At 40.2% G+C, this 20,939-nt stretch overlaps 1 protein-coding gene across 1 annotated transcript; it reads right to left on the reverse strand.

The window, feature by feature from the left end:
* Positions 1 to 15,691: 15,691 nt before the first annotated feature.
* LOC147636187 (uncharacterized) lies at positions 15,692 to 19,264 on the reverse strand. The gene is made up of 4 exons (XM_086801624.1): positions 18,835 to 19,264; positions 17,005 to 17,192; positions 16,759 to 16,921; positions 15,692 to 16,169 (listed from the first exon to the last, which is right to left on the reverse strand). The coding sequence occupies exons 1-4, from the start codon at positions 18,910 to 18,912 to the stop codon at positions 15,822 to 15,824; spliced, it is 777 nt and encodes a 258-aa protein (XP_086657750.1). The 5' UTR covers positions 18,913 to 19,264; the 3' UTR covers positions 15,692 to 15,821.
* Positions 19,265 to 20,939: the final 1,675 nt, after the last annotated feature.

The raw sequence follows: 20,939 nt of genomic DNA on the forward strand, positions 1-20,939 counted from the left end.
CATGAGACAGATCTTATCCAGTTCAATCTAGATGGTAATGTAACCGACTGTCAGTTCAAAGTCTTACCTCTGGGAGTTTTTGACGGGATCCTTGGAATGGATTGGCTCCACAAAAATCAAGCTGACATACACTGTCACAATAGAACCATTTCCTTCCATGACCTTCACAGGAACAAAGTTCAAAGAACTGGAGTTTTTGGATCCCCAGACCTTCAGTTAGTAAAAGCTTCTAAGTGGCTGAAAGGACTTAGAAAGAAGCAGCAAATTTATGTTATCAAAATGGACCCAGTAGACTCAAAGCTTAAGGCTAAAGAACCAGAATGGTTAAATGAATTTGATGATCTATTCCCAGCAGAGCTAACTGAAATGCCTCCATTCGGGAAGTAGATCATGTGACACCAGTAGCCCTGCACACGTACAAAATGCCAGTTCCTAAAGCCATCGAACTCAAGGAACAGCTTAGACAGCTGTTAGAACAAGGGTTTGTAAGACCCAGTGTTTCACCTTGGGGTGCGCCAATTCTCTTTCAGAAAAAGAAAGATGGAACGCTTAGACTCTGTGTGGACTACAGAGGTCTAAATCAACTGACAGTTAAGAATAAGTATCCTATCCCAAGAATTGATGAGCTTCTGGATAGGCTAAATGGAGCTCAGATCTTCACAAAGATAGATCTCAAATTTGGGTATTACCAGATCAGGATCAATGATCAAGATATACCGAAAACAACCATCAATACTCGCTATGGGCATTATGAATTTACTGTCATGCCGTTCGGATTAACGAATGCCCCAGCTACATTCAATCGCCTAATGCAGGATATCCTCAGAGAATACTTGGATGATTTTGTTCTAGTTTTCTTCGATGACATTCTGATTTACTCAAAGAATGCAGCTGACCATGAGACTCATGTCCGAAAAGTCCTTGAGATTCTAAGGAAGTACCAACTCTTTGCCAAAAAGAGAAAATGCACTTTCTCTGTTGACCACGTTGAATACTTGGGCTTTCTGGTATCCAAAGATGGAATTTCTCCAGATTCCGCAAAAATCCAAGCAGTCATAGATTGACCTGAACCAAAGACAGTGAAAGAAGTCAGAGGATTCTTGGGATTGACTGGTTGGTATAGGATTTTTATACCAAAGTATGCTCTCATAGCTTCCCCCCTAACTAACCTTCTCAAAAAGAATACCCCATTTCAGTGGTCTGCCAGGTGCCAGAGTGCTTTTGATAAGCTGAAGACCACCTTGGTAACCAGTCCCGTTCTGAAGCTGCCAGATTTCTCTCTACCCTTTGAGGTAGTAACTGATGCAAGTGGTTTTTCCTTGGGAGAGGTGCACTCATGCAGGAAGGTCATGCAGTGGCCTATGAATCTCGAAAGCTCAGAACGCATGAGAGGAATTATGCTGTCCATGACCTAGAATTACTTTCAGTAGTCTATGCCTTAAAGTTGTCGAGACATTACCTACTGGGAAAAAGATTCACTTTGATGAGAGACCATCAGAGTTTAAAGTGGATCTTCACTCAGAAGGACCTCAACATACGCCAAAGAAGGTGGATGCAGACCTTACAAGAGTTTGATTTTGAAATCAAGTACCGCCCAGGTAAAGAAAATGTGATAGCAGATGCCCTCATTAGAAAAGCCTCCTTGCTTGCAATTACTGTAGTATCAAATCCTTTGATTATTGAAGCAAGAGAGAAGATCATGCAGGATAGATTCTTTGGCCCTATTGCTACCCTACTTATGCAGGAAAGCAAAACTCCACAGGAGTTGAACAGAGTTCAAGGGTACAGCCTAGATGATGGCATTATGTATTATAATCACAGGCTATGCATTCCCAATGATGAGGGAACCAAGGATCAAATTCTGAATGAAGCCCATGACAACCTTATAGCAGGACATCTAGGTTTCATCAAAACCTACATGTCTGTAAAGAAAAGCTTCTTTTGGCGGCCTAGTCTAAAAAAGGATGTACTGAATCATGTACGTCAATGTCTGACATGCCAGAAAGTCAAAGCTGAAAGAGTAAAAATTCCTGGGAAGTTACATCCATTGGACATCCCCCAGATGAAGTGGGAATGTATCAATATGACTTTATTACTGGATTACCTTCAGTGCAATCAGGTTACAACTCCATTTTCGTGGTAGTTGACAGACTAACCAAAGTTGCCCATCTGATCCCAGTAAAAGAAACCTACACTACAGTGAATGTGGCCAGAGTGTTCCTCAAAGAAATCTTCAGATTACATGGCCTACCCAGGAGAATAGTAAGTGATCGGGGTCCCAAGTTTACTTCAAGGTTCTGGACTGCATTTTTCGAAGCAGTGGGAACTTTCTTGGATCTCAACACAGCTTATCACCCTGAGACCGATGGTCAAAGTGAAAGGGTAAACCAAGTAATCGAAGATATACTTTGGTCATGCTATGGTGGCAGGGAACCCAAGAAGTGGCTAAGCTATCTGCAACACCTAGTCGAGTTCACCTACAATGCCTCCGAAGTATCGGGATGAGCCCTTTTAAAGCTCTGTATGGACAAGATTGCTTAACTCCTTTAACTTGGTCCGACCCATTGATTAGGGTCCAGATGTCTAGACAGATGCTTGACGACATGGAGCAAGCAGATGCAGTCAATTCGTAAAGATATTAAAGCCGTCCAGGATCGACTGAAGCAGTATGCAAATAAGAAGAGGACAGACAGAAAGTTTGAAGAAGCAAATATGGTCTTCATTAGAGTACGGTCCAAAAGAAGTTCTCTATCTCTTGGGAAGTACAAGAAGTGATCCCCAAGATATTGTGGGCCATATCTGATTACAAAGAAAGTAGATGACTTAGTCTACGAACTTCTTCCGTCTCCTCATCTCAAAGTTCATAATGTATTTCATGTAAGCCTTCTAAAAAAATATGTGCCAAGCCCAAATCGTATACTTGATGATGAAATCCTAACCTCTTTAATCCAAGGGCAGATTGAACTCCAACTTGAAGAAATTCTTGATGTTCGAGAAAAGATTCTCAAGAACAGAATTCTGAGAGAATTATTGGTAAAATGAAAGTTCTATCCTTTTGAAGATGCCACCTGGGAGAAGGAAGCCGATCTTGCACGATTACCCCCAGTTTTGTGAGATGAGGACATCTTGCGTTTTTCAAGTGAGAGAGAATGTAAGATTCCTCCCCAGCCTCTCAAGATGTCCAACATCTTTCCCTGTAATCAAACCCCTCTTCAGAAATATAAAAGATCTTGTTTCTACCAGTTTTGACCTAGAGAGAGAAAATCTTCTAGAGAGTGATAATTCAGTTTTTAAATATTTTTGGATAGAAAAATATCTCATCTTATTAAAATAAGTTTCCCTGAAATAGAAGTTCAAAAAGATTTTCAAAAGGTGCATTAGAAATTAAGTATAATCTGTTCAAGAGGCATTATCCTGGAGGTCAAGATTTTTTCAAAATTTTAAATTAAGGTTCCTATGGACCAATAAGATTCATCCAAATGTAGGGAAGAGATAAATAGAAGAATAAAAGAAAAATCTCTCAAAAATGAGTAAATACTCACATAAGATGAAGAGTTGACTAAGGACAAGGTTAATAGTTAAAAAAAAGAGAGATATTTAGATGAAATGATGCATTTTTGATACCTCAATATGGAGGAATTTTCCTCATGAAGGAGGCGCCTATTTCACATGTGGGAGAGTTTTAAACTTCCAAATAATGAGATATTTTTATCTCTCCTATCTCCTGTTTCAACTAGATCCAAAAAGTGGACTAAACTCACCCAAAAATGGTCAAAAATTGACCAAACTGATCTGGAAAATTCTAGAATCAGTTGGCTTGGTTAGAAGCTCACTTTTTCCTATAAATAGAAGCCTTCCCCTTTGTTGAAGCTTAATAGTGTTTTTGCACTGTTACCCTACTTCTCCCAAGAGCCAGAAAACTATGAATTTACTCATAATTCATTAGTTTTTTGACCTTCCCTCTTCTAAAGATTGGTAGCCACTCTCTTGTTTCAACAAGAGTAGAACCCTCAAACCATCAAGCCAAAGAAAAGCTCTCAAATTCCTTCGTAAGTTGGAGATTCTTCTCTTTTCTATTCATTGGTTTTTTTTATGATTTTTGTCTTCTCTAAATTGAATGTGATGTTATGCCTCATTAAAAAAAGGCATTCCCCTCTCTTCTTTAGTAAATCCAACCATTCTTATCCTAGATGAATGATTTAATGGATAAAATCAAGTTTTCATAATGTTTCTCTTTGATAAAGTAGAAAATGTTTACATTAGAATGATTTAAATACTCTTGGGCTTCTAATTAATTGTAAAGAGTTAAAAATTAAAAAATGGTCAGCCATACAAAGGAGGAGGTTATAGCAAAAATTTTCTAAAATTGTGAAAAATAAGTTTTACTTTTTTATTCAAAAAGAGAAATTCCCATCGTATATGTATTCTTAAAGTGTTATTTTTCATCCTAGGTATAGAAAAATGCGTACTAATTTTTTTTTTTAAAAGAAAGTGCTACTTTCTTTAGAATTAAATTCTATGTATAGAAGGAAGCTTATTGAAATTTTATTTTGATCATAAAAGAATGATTTTCATCATAAATGATTTGTATGCATAAACATATGCATAAAAAGATATTTTTTTTAATATTAAAAGTGTGATTTTTATCATAAATGATTTTTATGCATAAATGGATGCATAAAAGATATTTTTTATATTAAAAGTGTGATTTTCATCATAAATGATTTTTATGCATAAACATATGCATAAAAGAAATTCTTTTATATTTAAAGAGTGATTTTCATCAATAAATGATTTGTATACATAATTATATGCATAAAAGATATTTTTTTATATTAAAAGTGTGATTTTTATCATAAATAATTTTTATGCATAAACATATACATAAAAGATATTTTTTACATTAAAAGTGTGAGTTTCATCATAAATTATTTTTATGCATAAACATATGCATAAAAGAAATTCTTTTATATTAAAAGAGTGATTTTCATCATAAATGATTTGTATGCATAAACATATGCATAAAAGATTTTTTATATTAAAAGAATGATTTTTATCATAAATGATTTTTATGCATAAACATATGCATAAAAGATATTTTTTACGTTAAAAGTGTGATTTTTATCATAAATAATTTTTATGCATAAAAGATATTTTTTTATATTAAAAGTGTGATTTTTATCATAAATGATTTTTATGCATAAATGGGTGCATAAAAGATATTTTTTTATATTAAAAGTGTAATTTTCATCATAAATAATTCTTATGCATAAACATATGCATAAAAGAAATTCTTTTATATTAAAAGAGTGATTTTCATCATAAATGATTTGTAAGCATAAACATATGCATAAAAGAAATTCTTTTATATTAAAAGAGTGATTTTCATCATAAATGATTTGTATGCATAAACATATGCATAAAAGTAATTCTTTCATGTTAAAAGAGTGTTTGATAGTGCATGAGGGTAGTGTTGATTTTAAGGTAAGATCTCATAAGAGACACATGATTGTTCATATGGATCTAGAGAGTTTCGCATTTGACTTAGATGTTTTCTTAGATCCATTATCGATAGAGATAGATCCTACCTATGATGATTACTTCATTGACCTTAGAGATAGATCCTACCTATGATGATTACTTCATTGATCCATTTATCGATAGAGATAGATCCTACCTATGATGATTACTTCATTGACCTTAGAGATTTGAAGGTTAGGGATTTTATAGATGATGAATCCATTTATCTCTCATGTGTGGATATATTGTTAGTCCTTAGTGACGATGATGTTTATGATAATCCTATTGATCATATTCTTATCTTGGAGGATCATGCACATATAGAGGGAGTTGCACATGAGGATGTGATACATAGTTTAAGTCATGCATATACATACATGGATATATAGAGGACCGTGCCTCGGATGTTTCGAGTTGTGCCAACATCGATTCTTATTTGGTTTTACATGATGTTGATTATGAGCTATGTACATCTAGTTCCTATGATTATCGACACGATCCTATGTTTTATGGAGCCACAACTTGCCATTTGCAGTGTTTGGTTTTCTATTATATGGCTCGACATTCAGATGCACTTATGGCATATCCTAGTCTTGGCCTGCCCAATGTTCCTTGTGTGCCGCCAGGACATTTTGACATTCCGATCGCAAGTTCCGAGTTCATCATGTGGATGTCTTCCGTGCCGGACTCACATTATAACTATGAGGATGGGCTAGTTATTGACCTTCCCTTCAGGAGGATTTGGGGCTAGCCTCATCATTAACATTGGTCTTCTATATTGACCCTTTGATCCAAGTGGATGGACAACTATTCTTTTGGAGTTTGAATGGTTCATATTTCCCTTCGCTCCAGGAAATTGCATGATTAGCTTTGTTAACCTATGGCAGACATTGAGACGTATTACTTTTTACGTCATATAATAATTTTACGTATTCTGAGTCATGGACCGGGCTTGTCGACACCACATGTAAAGGGTAAGGGGGGGATTGGGTGATCACCGATGAGAGGCGCACCTCGAATTTCATCAGGATAAGGGTTAGGATCAACCGACCGTGTGGGCACCCATGTGTGAACGGCCAGGTCACATATAAAAGTCAAATGTAACCTAAAACCTCTCATTCTCTGAGTGTTGAATACAAGGAGTGCTCTTACTTCATCTTCTCCATCTCCTTCTCCAGCGTGTGTGTGTGTGTGTGTGTGTGTGTGTGTGTGAGAGAGAGAGAGAGAGAGAGAGTGTGTGTGTGTGTGTGTGTAGCAATCAAGCATTGCGTGGCGGCACGGCGGCGGCGAGGCGGTAGAGCGGCGGCGAGGCGCCTCCTTCATCGCGGCACGAGAATCCTTCACGACGACGGTATGAGCGGTGAGTGACACACCATTGCTCCCTGTTTTGAGCTTGCTGGTTTCCTGGTTGTGTGCTTGCCATACGTGGCTCACATACGGTGCTTGGCAAGTCCCTAGCTCCGACACGTGCGACAAGAGTGCATATTTTTGGCGCCGCTGCCGCTTGCACCAAGCTCCAGATGCAGCTCGGGCTGTTGTTTGAAGTCTATTTTATCCTATAAGAAAGGCAAAGAGAGGCATGTTTGTATTTTTGGCGCCGCTGCCGCTTGCACCAAGCTCCAGATGCAGCTCGGGCTGTTGTTTGAAGTCTATTTTATCCTATAAGAAAGGCAAAGAGAGGCATGTTTGTATGTATGCTGTTGTGTGCAGGTTTGTGGAGCTGTGTGTGTTTGCTGCTGTTCTTCAGTCATTTTTCAGTTCTGTTTTCTTCATTTTCTGCACATTTCAGTTCTGTGTTAGCTGTTAGTGTGTGCGTGCGCGCGTGTAGACAGAGGATAGAAGAGCTGCTGCGCGCTGTGCTGCTGTGTTGGCAGCAGCAGAGGGTACCGCGGCGGCAAAAGCAATCAGTCCTAAGTGCACATGAGCTAAAACATTATCCTTAAGATTTTTTTTTCTAAAAATATTTTTTAAGTAAATTAAAAATAAAACTAAAAAATAAAATAAAAAATAAAAAAATAAATCAACCCAACCCGCGTGAAAAGAAATTTTTTATTGAAAAAAAAATTGAAAAATAAAAACCCCCAATCGACCCTGATCGCGTCGGCCTCGGTCTTTTGATATATATATATATCAATATAGGAGAGTGAGCCTCCATAGCTTTCTCTCCTATATATATATATATATATAGGAGAGTGAGCCTCCATAGCTTTCCCTCAAGTGAAAGCTTAAGAGGAGTGAAGCTCTATATATAGTCTACCCCCCAAGGAGTGGAGTGGACATGTGGGACAAAGCCTTCACCTTTCCCCCCACAGGCAAACACTGTGCTATAAAGCACGCTAGGACCCCTTGAACGATACGCTCGTCTCTTGAGCTATCACACGCCTTAGTCTAGTTTCAACCATAAGTAAGGGGATAAAAACGGGTTAAAAACAAGACAAAAACAAGTAAAAACGGAATGCAAAACACTTAAGAAACCACTTGTGTGGGCTTCAAGGGTAGTTACCAACGCGCGTAGGATACCCACGTCACATGCATCTATGCTCTGGTCAAGTGCTAGAGTATGAGCAACTAGAAAGCGTTTCAGTTTACGCAGGCTCACACCATCCCTCCACGTTAGCATCTTGGCCTTCAGTTGGAACCCAAGGAAGTGCAACCCAAGATCCACGAATAGCGGCTAGTGACTCGTCCTCGGACTTTGAAGTCATGAAAGGGCATCCTACCCAGAACTCTGGGAAGCAAGCCAAAACGTGCCAGTTTGGGCCCCACAACCCAAATCTAGCATGTTTAGTCGTCTAATAGAGACTTTTAGTAGAGCTACGCGCACTCTGAACCTGCGAGACAAGTGAAGTAAATGAAGGAGGTGGGGAAGTAGATTCACCATTCACATCTCATGTAGACCCTGCCCTCCCAAAGAGTGTCCATGTGGATATTCTACCCACTTCATTTAATGAAGGCCCTACTGAGCTACCACCTTCTGATGATGCTCTTCCTAAAGTAGAGGCCCCTAGAAGTAAAACCACAAGAAGTGACATTGCGTCCACTTCGAGAGAACCTTTTGGCACGCCAAGTTGAGATGGGATATTTCTCAATGAAAAGTGAAAATATGACCTACACACGGAGACTCTGATGAGACTGACCTATACATGGGTTACACATACCATGTAGGTTGGTTAGAAGTCATACGATCTACATCTAGTGCCACCAATCTAGATGAACAACAACAAATGATATGTGAAGTTATCCATAGAATTATCCGATTCGAGAGGCAGAATAGGGGAGTGAACCTAGTTTCAACTGGCCCTATGAGATTTTTGGATACGGGCAAGGCTAAACAACGAACCCTATCGCAATTGGGAGACTCCCTCCGTGAGTCCCGTAGATCCTTCATATGTTGTTTCGCCTGGAGTCTCAATGCAGGTCGAGCCCACGAGCAGTAACTTTAGCTTTCCAACTTTGGCTCAACTTTCAATTAGGGAATCCATAATGCCTACTCCGATGATGAGCATGACGAAAAGTGCACCCGTTACCACTATAGTTAGTACAACACCGCTATCTAGTGGTACAGTACCTACAACAGTGCATACCAGTGCATATCGACCATATGTACCTATCGCTACTCATGCTCATGTAGCTCCTACGCCTCCTATTATGCCAATGGCGTATGCTCCACGAATGCCTTATCAGAACCCTTATCCAAGAGGAGCTATGCCTAGTCACATATCATGTCCTGCGTCAGCTGCATACATACCAAGACCAATGCCAACTCCTGTCAACCAGGCCATCCCAGAAGTGCCTCCACCAGCTATGCCTGCTCACTTAGGTGATCTAGCAACGTTTGCTCAAACGATCGGACGATCTATTACGAAAAACAGGCGTGGCATACCTGAGAGAGAGCCTAGAAGCAAGGTGGTACAAGTTGCCAAGCTCACTCAGAACTTCAGTGGTGGCAACAAAGATGTTAGGAAGTACATTGAAGTTTTTGAACACGTGTGTGATTCCTTGGAAGAGCACAATGAGCTACGTAAGTGTAAAGCCTTAGGCTTAACCTTGAGTGGAAAAGCCGGAGATTGGTATCGAACTTTAAGGGTTGAAGAGCGTACTCACTATCCCACTCTCAAGAGATTGTTCTTAAAAGAATACATACGTGAGGGTGTGCTTTGGAGTGTAGCATCTCAACTCCAAAAAGCTGAATGCGAGGAAGGAGAGTCAATGAGAGACATTATTAGTCGACTAAAGCATCTAAATTCTCGCTGTACTCCCGAGATGAGCGCTTCAATAACAACCAACTTCTTGATAGATTCATCCGAGGATTACGCCACGATGACATATACAATGGCCTAGTCATTAGAGGTCTTACGACGTGGGAAGCAGACACTGCCAATGCAATCCAATTAGAAGATAACTTGATGATTGCAGGTAAAAAGGTGTCTTCAAAGACAAAGTGTGTTAGTTCGCAAGTATCTGGGCACGAGCCAATGACTGTAAAACCTATTGCCAAGGAGCCCAAGATCTCCAAAATGTCTATAGCTGACCTTACTAAGGCTCTCCAAGAATACTTTAAGGGTAATCGAGCTCCTCAAAATAGCCATATGTACCCAAGAAGAGAGCAACAATGGTGTTCGGTTTACTTAGGACCACATAGCACGAGTGAATGTCCCACATTCAGAGTTAAATTCAATGGGACTTGCAATACATGTGGTAAGTATGGCCATCAATCTAAGAATTGCCTAGTACTTAAGCGTATGTTAGCGAATCGGGCACCACTAGCCTGGTCACACACACCTCAAGTACCCGCACTGATGCCTGCACCACCTGTCGAGCAGCCATCACAACACATAGTTCCAAGGACCCAAATTTAGTCTAGTCCGTGCCGTTACCACCGCCAGTGCTAGGACCACAACCTCCGCATCCGAGAGTTGCCCCTATAAACCAAATGGGTTGTGAGTCACATAGTGCGTGTGGGGATTGTGAAGAGGATATAGACCCCACTGTTCCATATGGGATTGATACGTTTGAAATGACTTCCCAGTACTACATGGAGGATCATTTCGGGCAAGTCAAGCCTGTATATCAAGCGGCTGCAAGAGGGCAAAACCTTAATACCTTTGCCAAGAGACCACCTCTTCAATGCTACAATTGTGGTGGACCGCATCGTGTAGCGGAGTGCCCTAATAGGCTACAGAAGATCGCTACTCAAATGCAACCAAATCAAGGGAGCACGTCGGGAATGCCGGTACTTACATGTAATCGTTGTGGCATAGATCATTTGATTGCTCAATGTCCACATAATCCAAGTGCACCCAAGATTACGCCATTGAATTTGATTGAGGTCACCAATGAGGCACTAGGAACCACACCTATTGTATCTGCAAATGTAGTCACAGGCTCAATGCTTCAAAATCAAAACTACATTCTTGAAGAGAGGGATACTGCATCAATTGCTCAAGCAAAGGAAAAGAAAACGTGACGGAAGAGATCGCTTAAGGCCACAAGCTCCAAACCTAGTTCAAAGACTAATATAGGAACAGGAGACGACCTTGTGTATATGAATGATCCTGAAGATGATTCTGATTCAATAGAAACCATGGAGACCAAAGCCACTACTTTAAGGGAGGAACCCACTCGGCAGCGCAACGAAGGAGAATCAAGTAAAGACATAAATCGGGAAAAACAAAAGGAAACTCCTCCTGCCTCACAACCAAGTCAGCTAATGCCCTCTTCGCTACCCAGACTGACTGAGACTCTCAAAGACAAGCCACGTAGGCCAAAAACCCTCAAGAAAAAGATTGGGACTTACCCGAACCCAGTAGAGGAGATTGAACAAGTGCAACACTTAAGGGGTTTGGTGGAAGAAACACAAAGAGAACTAGAGCTAGAACCTAGAAAAATCAAGATCCCAGACACTGTTTCCTACACAAGTTCAGCCTCACAGGAGCCATATACCTAGTATTATTCGGGAAAAAAGTGAGGATAGGACATCATGAAGTGGGCAGACACCCCTCTTGCTTGAAAGAATGTTTAGTGAGGGAATGCCTGACCCCATCGAAGAGGAAGTGATTCCATCTTCACCAATCCCTAGTCAAGGGCCAATATCTCAAAAAGTACCGTTGAATGTGTCCAAACTAATGGATTTCATGTCCTTTTAAATCAGATCCACGATCATATCCAAGTTATATGGAGATCCTTTTAAATCATATCCAAGTTATATGGAGATCCTTTTAAATCAAATCCACGATCATATCCAAGTTATATGGAGATCCTTTTAAATCAGATCCACGATCATATCCAAGTTATACGGAGATCCTGAGCTATTCTTAGCTCTTCGGACATTTCTCAATAGAGAACTAAAGGTGGGGTTACCACAATTTGCAAATATGGATAGACCCAACACGCTTCAAGATGTGGAGGAACATTTGAATCTACAGTCCAACCTAGATGAAGACTCGGTCGTTGAAATACCTGTTAACAAGTTAGGACAGTACTTTGAAGGTGACGAATCTAATGCAACCCTCCCCATTACTACCAAGGGATTAACTCTAAAGGAATCCTTGATGGTGGTGCTGGAGTGAGCATTGTGACTAAAAACTGCTGGGAATCTATGGGAAGACCTCACCTAGAAGTCACAAACATAGTGGTTAAGATGGCAAACGGAACTATAGCTAAACCTATTGGAATGCTAAGGGACCTTAAGATCAAGGTTCTGGGATACAAGGTAAGGCATACCTTCATTGTAATGGATTTCTCTAAGCATCCTATGTCATATCAAATGATCTTAGGACGTCCTTTCATGAGGGAAGCACAAATGGTGCATGACTGGTCGAAAAACCATGTCTACTTACAATTCAAGGACTCTGTCATTCGAGTTGATCTTGAGAATGGTCGCGTGCATCCTTTAGGAAGCAAGGTTATCATTGATAATCGATTGGATACCACTATTCACTCAGCCCCATTAAAGTATTGCTATACATGCAAAAAAGAGACCGATGATGGGAAAGATTCTCCTTATATGGATGTCCTACCGGGCATGACTGAGTCAGATAACGTAGATTGGGTACACCTAGTGGCAACCATAGACACATGGGGAAATAGAGGCACAAGTTGGGGCAAGATATGCCACCATTAGTGCCAGTAAACATGATAGGTGTTATGCACTTGACTTCTGATAGCAAGAAAGTGGCAAACTCCCTTGACACTGAAAGTAGCGAAGACTCTGACCAATGTGACTCCGAGTCTGAATCTCAAGAAGAAACTGACTTTGAGCCTGATAGGGGGTATGAATTGAATATTCACCCAAGTGTGGAAGCCACGTGCGATCTAAGATTTGCAAGTTCTATCGTAGGAATCTTATGTGGCACATTTGCCAATGAATGTACCTCCCCTCCACATACGACGATAGAGACTTCTTCAAACCTCGATCAAACAAAGATCTGTTGTCCATGAATACAAGGTATAGCTAACCGTGTGACTATCATCTAGATCCTAGATCTTGTATCTTGCAGCATGGCATTAACTTTAATTGACGCTAATCACTTAAAGCTGCAATTACACGATAGACAAGAGCAAGATGACCTAATCTACTAAAAAAATATGAATGCAATGCTGAAGACAAGAGCAAGATGACCTAATCTACTAAAAAAATATGAATGCAATGCTGAAGACAATTCCAAACACCAATCTATATGTATGTTGTGCAAATCCTACTACAATGCATAATCTAATCTCATAATTGATGTCTCCTCATGGAAGCTCGATGATGATGATCTTGTAGTCATGTCTGTTGCCTAAGGAACTGGTGATGCATCCCTTTGCTCATCTTCTGCTCATCATCTATCTGTGGATGAGACCCAACCCCGCCCTTATATAGGCATATGGCACCCAACAAAGTGCAGACACACTAGGTACGCCCATGTTCAGACGCCCAAACTGCTACCAAACTTCTTGCCTGTTAAAGCGGCTGCAGTTGAAAGTCATGTCCATGTGATCCAATTAGGGCATGCCATGTGACATCCACATGATGTATGTCAGAAACTGGAGTGATCACACAGGACGCAACATACCAACCATCAGAGAACTTGTGAACTCTCTCGTCAAAGGCCTAAATTTGGCGGCTCCCCCAAAATTTTGAATTTTCTAAGTGCCTTTCATAACATTTATTAGGTACTAGAAATACAAGGAATTATGTATATATCGGTTTTAAAAAAATGACAGACTTCTTATGGAACATGGCCTTTCATTTGACTAGGCAAATATTTTTGGGACCTGTTTTGATGGGCAAAATGGCCAATGACGGGTCAAATTTAGGCCCTGCTCTGGTCGTTACAATCTGTGACTCTTAGAAAACTACCAACCGTCATAGAACTCTGGCCGTTACTATCTGTAACTGCAACTCTTAGAAAACTACTGATAGATCTGAGCAAGCTGTAAAACACATCTTCCTCGGCGTCATCCAGCTGTAGGCTCTGCTGCAAACCCTCTCCAATAGAATAACCATTCAATCTTCTGCCCAAAAAAAATACTGCAACACTGATCTCATCCTCCTCCGACTAAATTTTGGAAAGGCACTTGGATAGTTGCTTTCCTGGCTCTAGCTCCAGCTCTAGCAAATGCACTTCTGCTGGTCCCTCTGAGACAGCGTCCTCGAGAAGCTCCTTCAGACTCGGAAGCTCTTCCGCACAGAAGCTAACGCCCTCATGCTACGTCTCAACCCTCGGTGACTCCACTAGGGTATTGCCAATGCGCCACATAAACTGCCAACTTGCTTATTTTACTAGGTCATGTCACCTCTGCCAGATTTCATACTCCTACCGATGCCGCTCTAACATAGCTTCAACCGATACCTCTCTATCATAGCTTTCGTGCTCTCCATCTGGGCATTGTTTATGTCGCGAACGTATGCAGAAGAAGACTTCGCCTACTTTGACTTGGCACATGCAGACTCTCTCACTACATTAGACTTATGCAAGACTTGGCTGGCTGCAACAAATCTTGACGCAAGATGTGCTGCAGATTAAAGCCGTAACGCACGCACATTAAACTTTCATGCAACTTTCTGTCTGCAAACCCTAGCTAAAAAACTGGCTGCCTACAAACCCCTAGATGCAATTTCTCAATATCACCTAACGCAAGACTCCACCCTGTACAGCTAATACCAATGTAACATGTTTAAGAAGCTGATCTAGATTAATGCTAATTAACACTGCTTTGAGACCAATAAACGCTAATCACTTCTGAAATTACACAAAAGACAAGAGCAAGATGACCTAATCTATTGTATATTGCCAAAACATGACTATATACAATGATGAACATAGATCCAAGCTCAAATCAGTTTGTATGCTGTGCAAATCCTGCTACAATGCATAACCTTATCTGATAACTGATGTCCTCCACGGACATGATGATGGAAGCTGGGCGATGAGGATCTGGTAGCCCTTTCTGCCGCCTCGGGACTGGTACTGCAGACTCTTGGTCCTCTTCTGCTCATTCATCTGTGAATGCCCTAAACGCACCCTTATATAGGCATTTGATGTGCTGGTTAGCTGTAAGGTTGCCAATTGGTATGGTACAAGACACAATAAAGTGCTGCCCATGCTGTCCACACTGGGACTGCACATTGCCCCCGGACAACCTTTGTCCAGGCGCCCAGAAGGCTACCAAACTTGGCCATACTTGCCTTTAGGCAGCTGCAGCTGAAAGTCATATCCATGTGCAATCCGATCAGGGCATGCACGTGACGTATCTACTTGGGAAAGAGAGCCTAGAACACTCTAAAAGATTTAGCACAATACCTTCTCTATCGGACCACATGGCAGACTCGACAGAGCAGAGCCCCCTTTGGAGAATTTCAGTGGAATGCAGGAGCCTCCTGTTTTCACACAGCTAGCAGGGTAGGCCCTTTCAAAGCATGATGCTTCTTAGAAATTAGAATCCACTTCTGGCCATGGGGCCCTAAAATATGACAAAAATTGAAGACTCAATAGAACTGATAATAGAAAGAGGACAACTCTGAAGGGAATCACACAAATATTTGTATTTTAATAAAGCCGTTTGGCCATCAATCTTTTCTCTCTACTGTGTGTATAATCTGTGATTTATACACTGCACCTTTTCTCTCTACCGTGGGTCCGTGTGTAAACTGCACTGCACTACATTCTCACAAGAACCAAGCAACTTCATTTGTAACAAAAACAGCTTGCATATCATAATTGTACTAAGACAAGAAACATATGCCTATGAAGGGAAGAGTGTACTTTACGTAAAATCCTCCGTGTAACAAGTTCCCAACATGTCTCCAATTATATCTAGACCTTATTCCTATACTGATTTCCGAACCCAAACCTTTTCCTCTGATCTCGCAGCTGAATTGCCTCAAGGACTCTATTTTCAAGGCTTTGATTCTCTATTTGCAGATCCATGATTTTCATTCTTTGTTTTTTCAGAGTGTCCTTCTTCTCCTCGACCTCCTTGCTTGCTTGCCCTCCTCTCTGCTCCAGCTCAGTTTTCAACATGCAATTTTTTGCTGTTTGTGATTCAAGGTCATGTATCTGAGCCAACATGTCACTTTTCCTCCTCTCTTCCTTGCCAATTTCTGCATCTATGCCCATCGTGACTTGGCTCATATCTTGCATTTCTTTGGAACGAACTTCCAGCTGCATTGATGTACATTACAGTTAACCAATGCAAAATAGCAGGTTTGTAATAGAAGACTGCATATGCAGAGTCGTAGGTAGCATGAACAGCATGTAAAACAGTAAATTGACTGAATCAGACTCTAGGTCAACACCTAAAACTAGACTTTTTCTTGAGAGAGAAAGTATGGTTTTATGTATTGGCAAATAGCCAGATTACATCAAACCCAGTCCAGGTATATGTACAAGAAGATGACAAAGGACTCCCTCGTCTGCTGCCAAAGCCTTTCACTACACTTGCAATACAAAGGTAGTATGAGACTTCATAACAATACAAGAGTCCCTCCAGCAACATCAGCATCACCAGACTATATCCAAGGTAAAGCCGTCATCGATGCCAGCAACATCGTCAGAACAAATATGTATTAGCCAAGGGGGAGTCATCATTCCTTTATGCCTTTATTGAATCCTATTTTATACCTCTGGTGTATATTTACTCATCTAGAGTCCTATAGATATAAAGTAGAATCCATTGCATGTGAAACACTCTCTACCTAAATTCTTACAGATTGAAACTAGACTTTTGAAACAGACAAAGACAAGAGGCTACCTGCAGGAAAGTTTTCCTGAGTTCTTCCACTTCAGTCTTCAGACTTAACATGTAGTCATGCATTCTGCACTGATGCTCATCCATCATGTTTTTCTTTTGCTTGTAGTACTCTGACCTTTCCTGTTGCCGGTGATCTAGCTCATCCAAATCTGATTGCAAAGTGCTGACCAAACAGGAATTGCAGAAGTGAGATCTTTGAAAGAATATCAGAATATCTTGTTGTTCCAGAAATGTTGAGAGACAAACCGCCATTTGACACGAAGTTCTGCAAGCGTCTCATTGGCAATTCGCACCTCTTCTTCTTTCTCCAGTACCTTAACAGAGAGCTCAGCTTCCTTCTGCTTGAGCACAAGGCAATGCTGCTTGATTTTGGCAAGAATCCCGTGCTGTTTGGAGAGCTGCAAGCTCTTGCTCTTGTGCAGTGCCTTTTCAGCCTGAAACCATTCCAAGCAGTCCAAACTAGTGCTGAGGAAACAACCATGTTGGCCCTCTCTTTACGCTTACAAACTCATGGAATCAGCTAACACCATGAACAAAACTGCTGTTGTGGTTCCTTTTTTCCCTTGAGGAACACGTAGGCAATACGTACAGTTGCCTTTAAATAGATATGGTGAGCAAGACATTGTTAGTGCAATCTTTGCCTTTTTAAAGCACTTGGCTTATAGAAGAAATCCACTTCCAATAAAAACACGATGAAATGACTGTGTTGTTGCCTCCTTTGCCATTATGAAGCACATTGTTCATGGAATCAATCCATTTCTGGACAGAACCTGTAACTTCCGGAGAGAGCCCAGGGCTTTCACCAGAACACTTGACCAGCCACTGTACTTTCTGTACCAGCCATTGTACCTGTTGTACCAGCCACTGTACCTGCTGTACCAGCCCCTGTACTTGATGTACCAGCCATTGTACTGACTGTACCCGCTGAATGGAGTGTCATACCGGCTGTACCAGCTCTATTGCATGAAGACCTGTGGTTTTTGGGGGAGAATCAGTACCCACACGGAGGTATATTGATTATATTGTGGCTCGGCATTTCTACAGCCTCTGTACCGGGTGAATTTATTTTGCCTCGTGTTGGGCTGTGTTGTGGAATTTGTATATGGATAATGCGAAATCTGCCATGGGGAGAGTAAGGCCCTCAAAGCTTGTACATGGTATTTTCTCCTTGGGTAATAAAATACTCCAAGGGGGCAGCAGCCCATTCCGGCCTCTATATAGTGCTGGCTGTGCACACATCTGTTTTACAATTATGTGGATTAAGTGGCATATGTTTAAGGTTGTGGCCCATTTAAGTATTTAATTGCATTAATGGTCAAGTGCTTTGCGAAACCCTAGAAGTTACATAAAAAGTAGGAAAACTGCCCTATTGTTGCTTTCTTTAAGCTGGTGGTCACCTTGCAGCAAGTCCACTTCTGAAAAAATATGATAAAGCAACCACTGCTGGATTTGTGAGAGCAGCTCACTGCTGAAACCAGTCACCTTCGAGAAAATATGATAAAGAGACCACTGTCGTTGCCTCTCTACCCTTTTAAAGGGAATAATGGAAAAAAACACAAAGAAACCACTGTAAGGTGCTCTCTTTAACCTTGTGCAGCATAATACTCAACATTTGAACCCACTCTAGCACAGAAAGACTAAGGGAATGACCAAATTGGTACTCTATTTACCATTGCAAATGGCATGGTTCATAAAATCAACTCATTTTGAACGAAAACCCTAAAGACTGCCTCTTAAACTTATGTAGCACAATGCTCATATAAATCAGTCCATTTCTGCACAGAAACAGGGAGGAAACCACTGAATTGGTGCTTTCTTTCATAAATCAGTACGAACTGCTAAATTTTGGTTCTTGGAGCAGTCCGTTTATGGACAAAAATGCTGAGAATACCACTACATTGGTGCTTTCTTTACCCTTATGAAGCACATGGCTCATGTAATAAGTCCAAAAAACCAGTGTGTGTTGCTTTATGACAAGAGTTTAGCCCACAGCTAGAAAAATCACTCCATTAATGCTCTCTTTAAGCATTTACAAACTAACATTTAGATCTGGTTGCCTTCAAAAGATTTGCATACCTGCAAGCGTTCAAGCAGGCTCTGCCTGTTGTCTTCCATTTCTTGGACCCGGGCCTGAAAGCTTGAGGGGAGAGCCATGATCTATTGATGGGGGAGGATGCAAGCTCAAAAACCTCAAGCCTTTTCGTCACAGATAAACACACATGTATTGGTCCAAATGAGAACCACGTTAACGAAAGCTTCTGCCACTGGGAAAGATGATTATCGTAGCTTAATTCTGCTTAAGGAAACATAAAGACAGCTTAATTATGAGAATCAAAGTGCAGATTAACTCACAAACCTCTCTGGAGAGCATGTAGCATAAGAAACTTTTGGTGGTTCCTACATGGTGAACTTCACGATATATAGGGAATTTTGAGAGATTTCCTAGTTATAAATATGGAAATTTTCTAAATATGTGGCCAAATGTTTTTTTTTCATGTCGTTATTAATTAATAGGGAATATACTCTTTGCATGTCAAGGTTGTCTCGAGCATGCGAATCGCCCTCATGTGGACGCTGGAGATGTCTCTGGAGATGCACTACCATGCCCCTCTCTCTCTCTCTCTCTCTTTCTCTCTCTCTCTCGTAGGAGGAGGAAAAGCGATTTCTTTTTAAGGAGGCACTCAGGGTGGTGGACGAGAGGGAGCAAGTGGGTGAGAGAGAAGAGGCGCTTAGGGAGGTGGACGAGAAGGGTGTTGAGGGTGCAAGGTTGGTAACATTGGGTTAATTAATGCCAGCGGGCATTAATTAATACAACATCAATAAAAGTTTGAATATACAACATCAATAAAATTGTGAATATAACTTGGCAATACATTTACTCAATTTCCATATCTAGGAAATATGGACTAAATAGGGCACCAAAAAGTATTTTTCTAAGGTTTTATATTAATATGTAATGATTAATGCTTGAAAAAGTCAATGAAATGATGACCCTCTTGCCGTTTCTATTTGCATGCATTCACACATATCCTTTCTATTTAAGGTCTCACAATTTATTTAGTGTGTAATGATTTATGCTTGAAAAAGTAAATGAAATGATGACCCTCCTTGCCCTTTCTATTTGCATGCATTCACCCATATCCTTTCTATTTATGGGCTATTCTCTAGACAATTCAATTTCCTATATAGAGAATGGATTACTTATGTGAAGAATTGAACTACAAATGATTTTAAAAAAATTTAATATTAAACCTTTTATACCTAATATTTATGCATCAATATTATTTCAAACTAAAATACTTCAATTCTCTCTCTCTCTCTCTCTCTCTCTCTCTCTCTCTCTCTCTCTCACACACACACACACAACTCAATACAACATATGTTAAAATATAGGGAAATGATTTCATCTCATACCAAAACGTAAGAGAATGATTTCAGCAATCCTAGTGTGACTTACATTACGCTTATGGGAAGCTACAAGATATGCAAAGAGGGCAAAAGGTTTGTGTTGATATTGTCATAAAACGATGTGAAATAAAATTTTAAAAGAGCCCAAAAGATTTGTGTTGATATTGCCATAAAACGATGGGAAAGAAAATTTTGGTAAGCTAAAAGATATGCAAAGAGGGCAAAAGATTTGTATTGATATTAATATAAAACGATGGGAAATAAAATTTTCAAAGAGCCTAAAAGATTTGTGTTGATGCCATAAAACGATACGAAAGAAAATTTTGTTGGTAGCACCTTGATCATTATGAATGCTCAACGTCGCTTCATTTCAAAAGGATAGCAAGTGTTTCACAAGTTTGGGGTTTAAAACAATAATCAAGCATGGGAATGGTGAGAAAGAGTAAAAAGCTATCTACATAGGTTTCAAATGTTAGTTTAAAGATGTATGTAAATTGTTTTAAAGGGTATATGTTACATGCAAAAAAAAATGTTACATAATTTAGTCCATTAATAATGGTAAATTCTATAAAATGCCTTCCTCTAAGCTGGATTAGCTAAAATTGTATGCAAGGCTTGACAGTCAATTAGTAAATCAACTAAGCACAAGATGTAAAAGCCTTGAGTTGCATGTTAAGAATAACAAGAATCCAATTTTTCTTTTTTTTTCCTTGCACATTGCTAGCACTTGCTCATTTTCTGGAGCTCCAATGTTATCATATGAGTTTTTGCAA

This window comes from Cibotium barometz, chromosome 8, assembly GCF_041138505.1.
Source record: "Cibotium barometz isolate CiBa-2024 chromosome 8, ASM4113850v1, whole genome shotgun sequence".
Taxonomy (NCBI): domain Eukaryota; kingdom Viridiplantae; phylum Streptophyta; class Polypodiopsida; order Cyatheales; family Cibotiaceae; genus Cibotium; species Cibotium barometz.